A 12,125-nucleotide genomic window follows, 5' to 3' on the forward strand; every position below is an offset into this window, starting at 1 on the left:
GCTGTAGTGGTGGTAGATGCTATAATGAGGCCAGTGTCTGCACAACTGACTGATTTGTGTTCTGTGCAGCTGGAGAAAATGAAAGATTGCACCTGGAAAAATCAGGTGCTAGAGACCTGGAGCTACTTGTCTGTCTTCAGCCTCCTGTCAAATGAGGCAGCATACAACTAAATTGGATTGTCATCCCCTTTAGAGGTAGGTAGTTCAGCTGAGCACCTATCTTCAGCCCCCGCTACTCCAAGAAATGTCTCCTTTACCGAAGCACGCTCTGGGTTCTGCGGCTGGTGCCTCTGGCCGGGGCACAGAGCTCTTGGCTGGGTGTCCAGCACAGTGCACAAAATGTGCAGAGTGTGCTGGTCCATGTGAGACGTGGGATGCCTGCTTTGCTCAGGGAATGCCACAAGGCAGCAGTTGTGCTCTGTGGAGACCCTGGAAAGACAAACTGCACTTTATTGAGTGATAGGGAACTAATGAGTGGTTATTGATGGCTGATTGTCACACTGCACAGGTGACGGAGTGCGCCCCACTGAGTTTTGTCTGGGACCAAGCATTCTTCAGCGTTTTTATTCCACTGAGAGGTGCACAAACCATCATCTCTTATTTTGTACTGAATGCCAAGAGCTACAGATGCCTTGGGAGAGAACTGGGAACATTCCTCACAAGCAAGAAAAGCAACTTTAAAGAGATGTTTGATAGAAACACAGCACAAGTGCTATCCAGGCAGGAACAGTCAGTTTGTGCAACGCAGCAGGAGGCTTTTCGGGCTGGCGACGTGCTGTTCTGCAGGGGGTCAGGGGCTGGAGTGCAGAGCCTGGCAACAGTCCAGTAGTGTGGGAAAGGTAAATATTACCCTGAGAAAAGAAAGATGTGGTTTGAATGCAAGTTGTGTGCGGTTTGGTTCTATTTGAAAGAAATCCAGCAGGTACTTTGTGTAAAATTACATACCCATCTACTCACTGCAGGTGCAGTTGTGTGCCAGTTTTGGGTACTGTATTTTAATAGAAATAGGAGTTGGTTGGAAAGAGATGGGAGGAGAAAGTGCGACTAGAAATCAGAAGCCATGATGAGAGGTCGATACAAAGGCTGGCAAGCAGCCTGTGGGGCTTCAGGCTTTTTCGTGCACCACTGAAGTGTAGGAAAATGCAGGGCTCTGCCCGTGTGACCTACGAGGGGAGGTCTCCTCCTCCCTATGTCCCTCTCCTGATCTGCACATCAGTGTTGCAACTACATGTAGCAGCAGCTGCCGGAATGACAATAACATGCAAGGATTTACATGGAAGATAAGTTTGTCTGGCCAACCTGTCTCCACTAACAGCTGAGAGAAGGTCTTCAAATTGTGTTCTTAATGCATATAATTTAAAGCAATTTACTGCTATTCCAGAAGCATTTTCCTGTGTATATACATACATATGTAAATAAAATGAGGTCTAAATTAGTGTCCTGTACGAGGTGAGAGTGCTTGGACTCCATGCTTTAGTTGTGGTTTGGCTGCTGGCCCTGCTTAAAAAGAAGGTCAGCCGTTTTAGACCTAGAAGATGGTTCCTGCCATGCATGTCACTTTTACTGAACCTGTTTCTAGTCAAACCTCTAAATTTTCAAAATTTTGGCTACAGATTCCCATGGGGAATTTCACATCCAGGAGGGACTGAACAGATTTTAAGAACTAGGAATGGCAGATGACGTTTTTGCACTTTACCTTGATGTTCTGCTGTGACATAGCAAGACTTCGAGATGCACAGTAGTACTGGTAAATACACAATTAAAAAGAAAACATCACAAAATGTAAAAGAGTAAGAGAGAAATTTATTTTTAATATGAGTATCAACTTCATTTACACAAACTAAGTTGACTATTAATATTTATTTAAATAAATTCACATTTATGCACAAAACCATGTAAAATAAGCTAGGAAACCATCACAAGAAAACTGTACTAAAAAAACCTAATTAGATTTGCTTCCATGCTAAAAATCACACTAAAGAAGCATTTGATATAAATGTCCAAAGCTAACTTAACTTATGTCCAGTAGAACATTACAAAAGGACTTCCAACTTTGTAAAAACTATAACAAAAGCCACACAGGAAAAAAATCACTTAAAGCCAAGTTTCCTCACAAGATTTTAAGCAGTCTGTAATGTCAAACTCACTAACACTGAAGCTTTGGCTTATGCTAAAAAAAGACCACATCCATTTTGCAAGTAGCCAGACTTTTTTCCATCTTGTTTATTGACAAAGATGTTCTCAGCTCAGCCTGGTGAACTGAGCAACGCAACATGCAGACTGACACGTGCTCACTAGACAGCAAGATAGTGTCACAAGTGTGCTGCTCTTTTTTTAGAAAAAATGTTAAAAGGATGCAAGAAAACATGCTGAATCAAAGCTGTGAGATGACTGGCTCTTAGTGAGCAGATATAATGTAGTTGGTGCAATTATATCCTGGACTGAAGCACGACAGAATTTGACACCAAAAGTGAAGTACCTACTCATCCTGTGTACTGTAAGATAACATAGTTTACACTAGCAGTTCTCAAATGTGGACTGAAGGTGTGAGCTCGCTAACCTATGGCACGTCTTAAGCCAATTGTTGGGTTTGGATTCTTTCCATTAAGGCTGTATCTTGACTGAGGCTCACAAACAGACCTTCCCTTATTTTTGAGGGGAAGACATGGAGGCAAAAATATTAGGTGTTCCCTCCACTCCTCTTCCTTTTGTAATTAACTTATACTGTCAAGTCCTACCAAATCACAGAGAGCAAGCAATAGAACTGAAGCTTTTCCAGCTCCAACAATCATCAAATCAGCAGCTGTGATCAGTTCAGTTTCTATATGAATGACTGGGTGTCTCTTCCTGTCCTCCTTGACCCTGCTGACTCATGGGCAGCGGGCAACGCCAGACTGTACCAGTGAAGGAGAAAAAACTTTTTGTGACAATAAGTGATTTAATTCCATTAGGAAATAAATCATGTACAGACACTCCTGAGCTAAGAGCACCTGGTATTGACCAGTAGGCAGCTAGTATATGGACTATTGCTGGCAGTAGAAATCTTTGCACAGCTCTAGGTCCATCTGTCTCATGTGGCACTGAGAAGGGAGTTGGAAACCAAGAGATAGAAAACAGTGAACTAAAAGAAATAAGAAAAAGAGACTGGGAGATTGTTGGAGGGAAGTTACATGAAAATGAAAACTATTTTGGTCACTTAACATTTTTAGAGCATTACAAGTCAGTAACTTGCGTGTCATTTCTGTGGTGTACAAAGTACCTGATGATAAAATGGCCTGTCCAAAATACAAATAGAGAAAATGCTTCTCCAGCACAAGGCTGGGGAGGCGGTTTTCCAAAGCTGACAAAACTTTGTTGAGCAAGTTAGGTGGTGAGGGAGGTCTAAAAATTACGGGCTGGGCAAGTCTCTGAAGAGAGGCCTGGAGGCTCAGGACGGCCTGCAGTCTAACACTGAAGCTCTTCTTCGGTCTCGGGGAGCCGGGTGCCAGCAAGAGAGCTCTGAGCGCTGGCGTGGGCTGTGGAACTGAGAACTTCTTCAAAACTGCCCCCCGTGTGGCTTGTCCCACCAACCTTGGTCTGAAACAAGGCAAAGAAAAAGAACAGCAAGTTCCTCTGCTCATACTGTGCAAGTCCTATTTGCACTGCATCCCATGACCACTGAGGGCTTGGAACTGTTCAAAGCAGGCAGGGAACATGTGGGGTTGTATTTTTTTTTTAGAACAAAAGCCATAAAAACAGTGAAATAAAGAAACCCCTTTTCTTCCCCCAGTTTCTAAACTTCTAGGCTGCAATTGTAAAATCTGCCGGTGGCATTTATCATACGCTTAAAGGAACCAGTCCCTAAATATTAATGGATGCCGACAGGATCCTAGATCCTACCATTACACTTAGTGCAGTTCTTATACATGAGTAGCTGACACTGGTTTCACTGTTTTTTCCAGTTCTACACAGGCTGGATAAGAGATGGGTATTAAAATGAACCGGTTCGTTTGCTGACTAAAGTGGCCCATCTGTCAGCAATGGTAACACAGCTGCTCTCAAAATACATTAACCATACTTGGATTTCGGAGACTAGGACTACAGTAACCCAAGAACAAGACCAGCAGCTTCTCTCCCTTTAGGTAGTGTAGCTCTCTAGAGACTGATATATAAAACTGCTCACAGCATTTTCCTAGAGGAGGGGAAGGGAGCGGGGGGGGAGGAGAAAGAAATACAAAATTACATGAATGAAACATACGGCAATGTGCTCACAGCTAATCTACTTCCAAAAATGCTTCAGTTTGTTGTATTTGTAAATGTAAGTATTAAAAATAAAACCCAATACGACTAAATCTCTGAAATAGAGTTTTCCTGACAAAGACATCTAAAGATTTGGAAACAACCCAGACCAAGTGACAAAGTGACAAAGCTGTTTTGACTGAGTTGTCTTGGTAAGAGAACGTTCTTTTATGGCTTGGCTTGCTGATATGCTCAATTGAAGTGGACTGAAGCCTGAAAATAGGGCAAAACTTTTTATTCCATCTTAGAACTGCAGCAGGACTTAAAGAGAAGCTGGCATTTTGTCCAGCCTGTCAGCCACTGAATGCTGAGGAAGATTATTTTAATTAAATGAGTTTTGTGTCCTAAGTTTCCAAAGGGTTAATCCTGTGTAATCTGCTGTTTCGTCAACTAGCACAGTACCTTGGCTAGCTTGAGAGTTCTATAAAACAAGGTAGAAGTAGGCTTAATATTTGCTCAGTTTGAGTCACAGTTATTAAAAGCTCCCATCTCAGGAGGTATCTGTATCCAGTCTAGTGGGCTGTGCTGACTTTATGGAAGTATCGGTCCATCACCGATTTTTGTAAACAGCAAAATGAAATACATGTATTGTTACATGTTGGTAGGCCCAAACTTGCAGTGAAAAGGCAGCCACTGCCTGGTAAAGCTGCTATTAAGTTTTCATGGCAAAACACATTACTTTTATTTGCCAATTAAAATTCTTAAGAGAACATTGATTTGGCCTGATCAGAGCGATTATGAAAGCAGCCTATTCCTGCACTATTTCAAATGACTCAGATAACGCGCATCTGAATTTGGACACCTCAAAATCAGCAACATTAATGCAGTTTCATTTTCTATTTGCTTTTCTGCCTTCTCTTCCATCCGAAAACAAGAATGATGTAAATCATTTTACTGAATGCCTCTGCCCAGTACCTCGGTGCTTACAGCAAACATTTAATTCAACTGTGTTCTGATTTTCAGGAACATTGAAGAGAGTTGGGCATGCAGGTCCTGTTGATTTTCAGGGGAAGCTGAACTAATACACTTCCCTAAGAAAGCTGCAACCCAAACTCCAAGAGCAAATAAAATCTAACTTGAAATTTGACTTCTAGATGTATGAAATCTGAACATCAGTTTTGCTTGACTACAGAACATTGTAGCACCACTGAAGATGTGTAACTAATATGGAAGGAGGAATATGATAATGCCAGTGCTGTGCTTTTCTTTTTTTCAGAAGCCTCTCTGGGAAGTTTTCCACTTTTTCAGGATCACAACAGGATCCTATAACTGAAGGGACAGCCTATGATTTCTCCCCCCCAGCTGATTTCTCCCCCCAGCCCTCTGTCCCCTGGTTTTCCAAATCTTCCAAGCCTTGGAACAGTGGCAGGGCAAAGGAAGCACAGCGCTGAGACATTCCCAGTTTTCCACAGCCTATGTTGGTGGCACCCTAGGTCCACGCCTCTAGCTTCCTTTCTCCATTTGCACAAAGAAACAAAAGAAAGAGAATACAGACAAAAAATACTGTAGAAAATGCCAGTGGGTTTCCCAAAAAAGATGGACAATGAAAGTTGCATGAGATGTGGAAGATGACTTTAGACTCAAACTTTTGTTTTGTCCTGCTTAACTGGAGATGGCTTACATGATGATCTAAGAGCACCCAGAACATGACAGGCCAAGAGCTGGCACGACAAAGAGTCTCCTCTAGAAGAATACCTTTGCTTAGTCAACAAAATAAGATCAGGCTCTTAAAAGCAAAGCAAAAGGCCTTAGGCTGTTCCTCTCACGGGCTAGCCGTAAGTGTAGGAGGAATGGATGTGTGGAGTCTAGAGTAGTTCAGAAGCACTACTGAAAGCCCTGAGAGTAGGTTTAGCATCCAAATGGGTACAAAAAGTGCTGCACTTCTCCACTGTAGTTTCTTTTAACTTGTGAGTGGTGAAGAATATGGAAAAAAATCTTTTTCAGGCCTCATGTGTTCCAATGAGCCGCATCTCTTGTCTAAATGGGTAGAAGGAACGTAAAGAGATAAGCAAGCAATACACTTGACTGCAACAGACAGGAGTTCAGACCTTCCAAGCTGATGCACCCCACTGCATGAATGATTCTTCCTACATTGAGATTGAGTATAAAAAGTATTTGCAGCTAAGGTGGAAAGAATTAATAGGAAGGTGTAAACAGGCACTGAGCTGAGGTTCTGGAGGGTGGTGTTCTGTTTTATCTCCTTGGGATGCTTCCAGTCTTCCTTCCCCACCTGGGAAACTGAGATGATGTTTCCTTCTCTGACATGGTGTAATAGAGATGACATTGCCCTACACTATCATGACTTCAAGTTGACAGAACAGCCTATGACTGAATAAATGTCAGCATTCAAAAGGTTAAAATGATAGAGTAACTCTGCTCATTCTTTGATGGACATGCATCTTCAGAAACATGAAAATAACTCAAGCGCTCTGCTGCCTACTTTCCTAAGATGCTGACTGGAAAATTTTATCTGCCTTATGATCTCACAGTGGCACGGAAAAGACAGACCTTCCCTATGCACCTGCTGCTTCAGTTCTAGCTGTAATTTCCATTTTCTGTAACAAGAAACGTCCCCCTGCCCCAAGTGGAAGGCCATTTTCTTGCCTTTCTAATGCTTTACGAGTCATAATGGCCGTTTGGCATTCATTTGGTATTTTCAGTTCCCCCTAAAATGAGGGGTGATCAGCTTGGCCCTTGTTCACTGACGAGCTGTATTTGAAATCCATTGGGATGTTTCTATCACAGCAAAGTAAAATGCCATTTTATGAGCACACTTGACTTTATCTGATGAATAAGAACTATTGGGAGACAAACCCTCTTGTTCTTCCCTTGAATGTGCCTTACCACACAGCAAAGATTATCTCACTGCAAATTTGCCATGCTCTGTCGTGCCAAATAAGAGCCTTAACAAGTGCGATTATTTTGCCCAGAGAGGTGGTAGATGCCCCATCCCTGGAGACATTCAAGGCCAGGCTTGACAGGGCTCTGAGCAACTGGATCTAGTTGAAGATGTCGCTGCTCATGGCAGGAGGGTTGGACTAGATAGCCTTTGAAGGTCCCTTCCAACCTAAACCATTCTATGATTCTATTAGTGATAACTGGTAACTTTGGCATCAGACATTTCTGTCCGAGAGCAAATATGTCAACACAGTTTTGAAATTTTAAATCCACAAAAAACATGGAAATTTGAAAGGAAACACACCTGCATTAAAGAAAGATGAGTTCAGTACTAAGAGCACACAGGTAGTATGAATCACACAACAGCTCCCACCAGCTGAGTAAGGGCCACTCGGTGAGTACATCTCTAGTACTGAAAGAGGAGGAGCTCAGGGATGGAAGTTCACTCTGCAGGGCACATGGCCACCTCTGGCAGGGCACAGCACAAAACTCATGAGGCCACACTGCTTTCAAAGCCTGTCCTTCCACCTCCACATGGCTCTGCCTTGGACAGCATCATCAACTGTGGTCACACATGAAATGTCTCTGCTTGCCATTGTAGTATGGCTATACTTTTGGTATTTCTGAGACTACTTTATCACTTTGGCAGACAACAGAAGTAATTTCTTAGTAACGAAGCAGAGAAAGAATTTCTCTGCATATTGCCTTCATTTTCCATTAGTGCTCCTGCAGGTCTGAGAAATTCTTGATGGAACAGCAAATACAACTGGTCCCTATCATCTCAAATGATAGGGACAGCTAAGCTGTCACACTTTAACACACACAGCCATGTAACTCTGCCTCTAACCTTACCTTAAGGCTTGTGACAGTGGTCTCAACCTTCTCCTCAAATGATTTGAAAGTTGGAGAATTCCTAGGAAAAAAAGAAAGTTGAAGGAAAGAAGAAGAGTCAGTTGCAAATGTAATGGTGTAACTTCATAATTTGGTCAGTTCTTATCAGGTAGCAAGGCTAGGACAGAATGAAGGCTGGCTGGCAGCATGGGGATATAGACTGATAGAGTACAGTCACTTGTGCTCTGTCAGTCAAATCCAGTTATAGTAATTGGATGAGTATTTTTGAGCTACGAATTTGTAATAGCAGAACCTGCCTAGTAATTGAAACCAAACAGTGACTGGCCTGCCTACCCTCTGATACATTTATCATGTTCTCAGAACAACAACCAGAGAACACAGGCTGTAGTGCTGCATTTCTATGGCTTCATCCATTTGTCTTGTTGCTGTCATGAAACTTGCTGTTGTGCAAGTTCATAATCTATATAATTAAAAAGATGACAGTGTAATGTCCTGAGGCTAGGATGAGGGAGATTAGAACTTGATAGGAAGTGGGTCCCAAATGCCTTTGAAGAATCCTTACTCCCCACTCCATGATTTTGTGACTGCAGGTGTATTCTGCTGCTTTCAAAGACAAAGTGTGTATGGATGCTTGTTCCAAGGGTGCCCATCTGATAAAGCTAAGCCATTCTCTGCCTTTCACTGCCTGTACAACAGAACACAACACTGTTTTGGGGAAAACTGTGAGTTGAACATATCTGAAAAGAATATAAAAAAAAGAGGCGACAGATGTGATTTTCCTTCTTAAAGCAAATCACATATTTGCTTTGCTGGTTTGCCTGACAAACTTGTTTGTTCTTTCTTCCTTTCTCTCTCTCTCTCCAAAACTTAAAACATAGCTTCTGTCTCATTTTAGATGAATTCAATTTTTTACATTTCTTCCTGCAAACAGAACATACTGACCACAACTAATATCTGCCATGTAATATGAATATAATGCATATTATGGTGGTTTAAAGTGAGAGTATGGATCCCCACAGAGATCTGTACTCAAGCTGCCCCTCAGTTGCCAGATGGATGTCTCTTCTCCCCTTTTCGCAGCAGCTTCGCCAGTGCTGATAATCCCTGTCCCACGTAGGAAGACAGGCTAGAAGCAGGGAAGCTGGAGGGAGCACAAAAACTTGTCTCCTCCTCCAGCATCTCAGCCAGCACAGGGGACTTGGACAAATCTACTACGGGTAAAGGAGACCTCCTTCTGGTTCTCTGCTCCTGGTTTGACAACTGAGAGCTCAATTACAGCACATTTGTGCTTCAGTATTAGTGAAGACTCTGTAGCTCAGAAACTGTTGTCCAGCAGGGTTCCTCTTGTACTTTCTTTACCACAAGAAACAGTGAAGTGACAGCATCTCCCCAAACCCAGTGCAGTATAATGAAGCAGTCACTTAACTGAGTGTCTAGTTCTTCAGCTTTTTTTTTTTTTTCACCTGTCTATTGTGGTATACCCACAAAGAGATTATAGAAACTACTACCACTGAAAGCGCGGCAGTAACTCCTAACAACATGGCTGGTACGATGGACTAAAACCATGACATCCATTTGTTCTTACATGAAATAAAACATAACAGTGATCTTCAACCACAATGGAGGGTGCCCTCAGAGCAGAACAATGAGGCAGAACCCCTTTACCCTGGCAGGTGCCTCCATGTCAGCCAGTGGGAAAGGCAAACATGCAGGAGCCTGCACTTCATTTCACAAAGTGATGAAGCCAATGGCTGCTGAAACTTCAGTGTTCTGGATCATCCTCTTTGCGCATTCTAGGAACTTACCAGGAGCATCATGATGGCATCTATTTCTGCAAATACATTTACATCATATCCCTCATCAGGCTAAGTTAAAGTGACCCTAATTTAAGGAAAGGAAAATGGAAGGCAGTTGGAAAAATAATGCAGATTTACTTTTGGTTTCCGTTAAATAGGTGGCAGACTTTTTGCAGGGTAAGAAGGGTCAAAAGGAGAGATAAATTGAGTTTTATGACTACATTTGACCCATAGGTCACCCTGGTGAATAGCCTTAAACTATCCACCTGCTGAAGCTGAATGAATTACCATCCATCACATAGTTAGGAGATTGGTTTCATTTGTTTTCCCTACATGCTTGGCAGGGAGTGGGGATATTCATATATTTAGAGGCTGAGAGGGTAAAAAGCAAGCTGGATCCTAATTTTATTGAAAACAGTCAGAGCTTTACTTGAACAGACATCAATATTTGGCTGCATTCAGTAAAGCATGATTATAGCCATTAAAATATGAAAGCACTCATATAAAATCCCTCTATAGGAGCATGAGCCAAAGCCTGCTGGAGTGGAAAGCATCTCTGATGTTAATGGGCTTTGGATGATGTTCTAGAGACAGCAAAACAATTGCATTTCAGATTCAGTAATACAACGCTGATAACAATCAACTACTCAAATACCTCTCAAAACTGCTTTGTTTATTCAACGCTTGTACAAGAGATTAAACAGTTAATACAATTAAAAGGAAAATAACACAGACGGCCTGTCCTGAAGCCCTTATCTACATGAATAACCTAAATTGATTAAAGTGGGACTATTCATCCAAGTAGAAACTGCAGGATCAGGATGAAAGTATGCAAATCCCCCCTCATTACGCTGTTCAGCAACACTGTAGCAAATAGAACATGGGTAGCATATTACCTCATCGCAGGCATGCTTATGGAATGGCGAATAGAGTAACTGTGGGATTAAAGTAAAAGAGAAAGAAAAAAGCTGTAAGATTCAGTTTGCAATGTGATTATAACAATTCTTTTTTAAAAAATAAACTTAAAAATATATAGAGACATATTTTCAACAGTGCTGGTACTCTTCCTCTCCTGATGGCAGCAGATTGTCAAACTCACTTGCGAGTTCCAGCTCAGTGTCAGCACTGTAGATCTTAGCACCACATTCTCATGTCAACCGATCAGCAATTTAACAGGGCTCAAAAGAATGATGCAAAGCACCTCCTGGAAACACCCATTTAAATGACACAGACCCCCACCACCTACAGAGGTACGCAACACGTGACACAGGAACAGGGAGCGACCTCCGTGTCCTGCCCTGACAGTGATAAGCTCTGTGTCGGAAGCCTCAGGTTTGTGAACACAAAGAGCTGGTCCGAGGCAGTAGGTGAGGAGGCAATTGCCGGTCTTTGTCATACGTGCAATGTACACAGCCCAAACAGCACTGGCCTCCAGTATGTATAGCACAACAGGCTGCCTGCACAGGAGGGTTCTTCAACCAGAGACGCAGCTCTCAGCTGCAGCAGTTGTTGTCCCCATCTCTAGCATGCTTCACCTCCTCCTTCACACCTCAACCTTACCAATGGTAGAAAGCTGGTTTCCACAGCCCTCATATGGCTCTCCTTGCCACACTTCTCTCCTTGGACCTCCCAGCAGCAAGAGTTTTGGAAGGTTGGCAAGCAAAGGATGGAGCCTCTGCATCCCTCAAAGATCCCCAAATCCTCTAGCACATCTTTAACCCTGCAGATGGCCACCCATTCTAACCGCTTGGCTTACATTAGCCATCCTCCCACCTGAGCCATGAAAGCCAGCTCTGCTGTAATGGCCTCACCTACTCCCTGCTGCTGGCACACATCAAGCCTGTTTTGAATACTATTCTTTATTTGAAGTGTAAAAACTGCCAGTAAGTACATTTAGATCTTAACATTATACATAAATTGCACACTGCAGGAGTATGTATTATTTCAAAAATCCATTCACGGCTACTTTCAGCCTGCTCCAATTGAGAACAGCGAGAGCTTTACTTTAAGGGACATCAACATTTGTCTGCAATCAAACAAAGCATGATTATAGCATTAAAACATGAAAGTTTTCATATAAACAGCACATGTGTTTGTTCCAAACTATAAAAATTCAGAGAAGCACTATGTTCATATACATACAAAAGATTTTTTTTTCCAGATTAAAGGTTCAGAAAAGGGAGAGCGGGGGTATGGGGGCTGGAGTTGGGAGGAAAGAGCTATTTGGCAAGCAGGTGGGTCAGAGAGATTTTATATTAACTGTTTGTTGTTGTGTGTATTTTAAGGCTTCAGCTAAGCTCA

General features: G+C 42.4%; 1 protein-coding gene across 3 annotated transcripts in view; it reads right to left on the reverse strand.

The window, feature by feature from the left end:
• Positions 1–1,783: 1,783 nt before the first annotated feature.
• The window catches only part of TPD52L1 (TPD52 like 1), a 57,127-nt gene continuing 46,785 nt past the window's right edge, over positions 1,784–12,125 (reverse strand). For all 3 annotated transcript variants that reach the window (XM_065835218.2, XM_065835215.2, XM_071806581.1), the window contains 3 exons: positions 10,721–10,759; positions 8,029–8,089; positions 1,784–3,576 (listed from right to left, as the gene is read on the reverse strand). In XM_065835218.2, coding sequence (XP_065691290.1) covers positions 3,445–3,576; positions 8,029–8,089; positions 10,721–10,759 — 232 coding nt within the window. In that variant the 3' untranslated portion in view covers positions 1,784–3,444. The remainder of the gene's footprint in view (positions 3,577–8,028; positions 8,090–10,720; positions 10,760–12,125) is intronic.

The sequence above is a fragment of the Patagioenas fasciata genome, chromosome 3, assembly GCF_037038585.1.
Source record: "Patagioenas fasciata isolate bPatFas1 chromosome 3, bPatFas1.hap1, whole genome shotgun sequence".
Lineage (NCBI taxonomy): Eukaryota > Metazoa > Chordata > Aves > Columbiformes > Columbidae > Patagioenas > Patagioenas fasciata.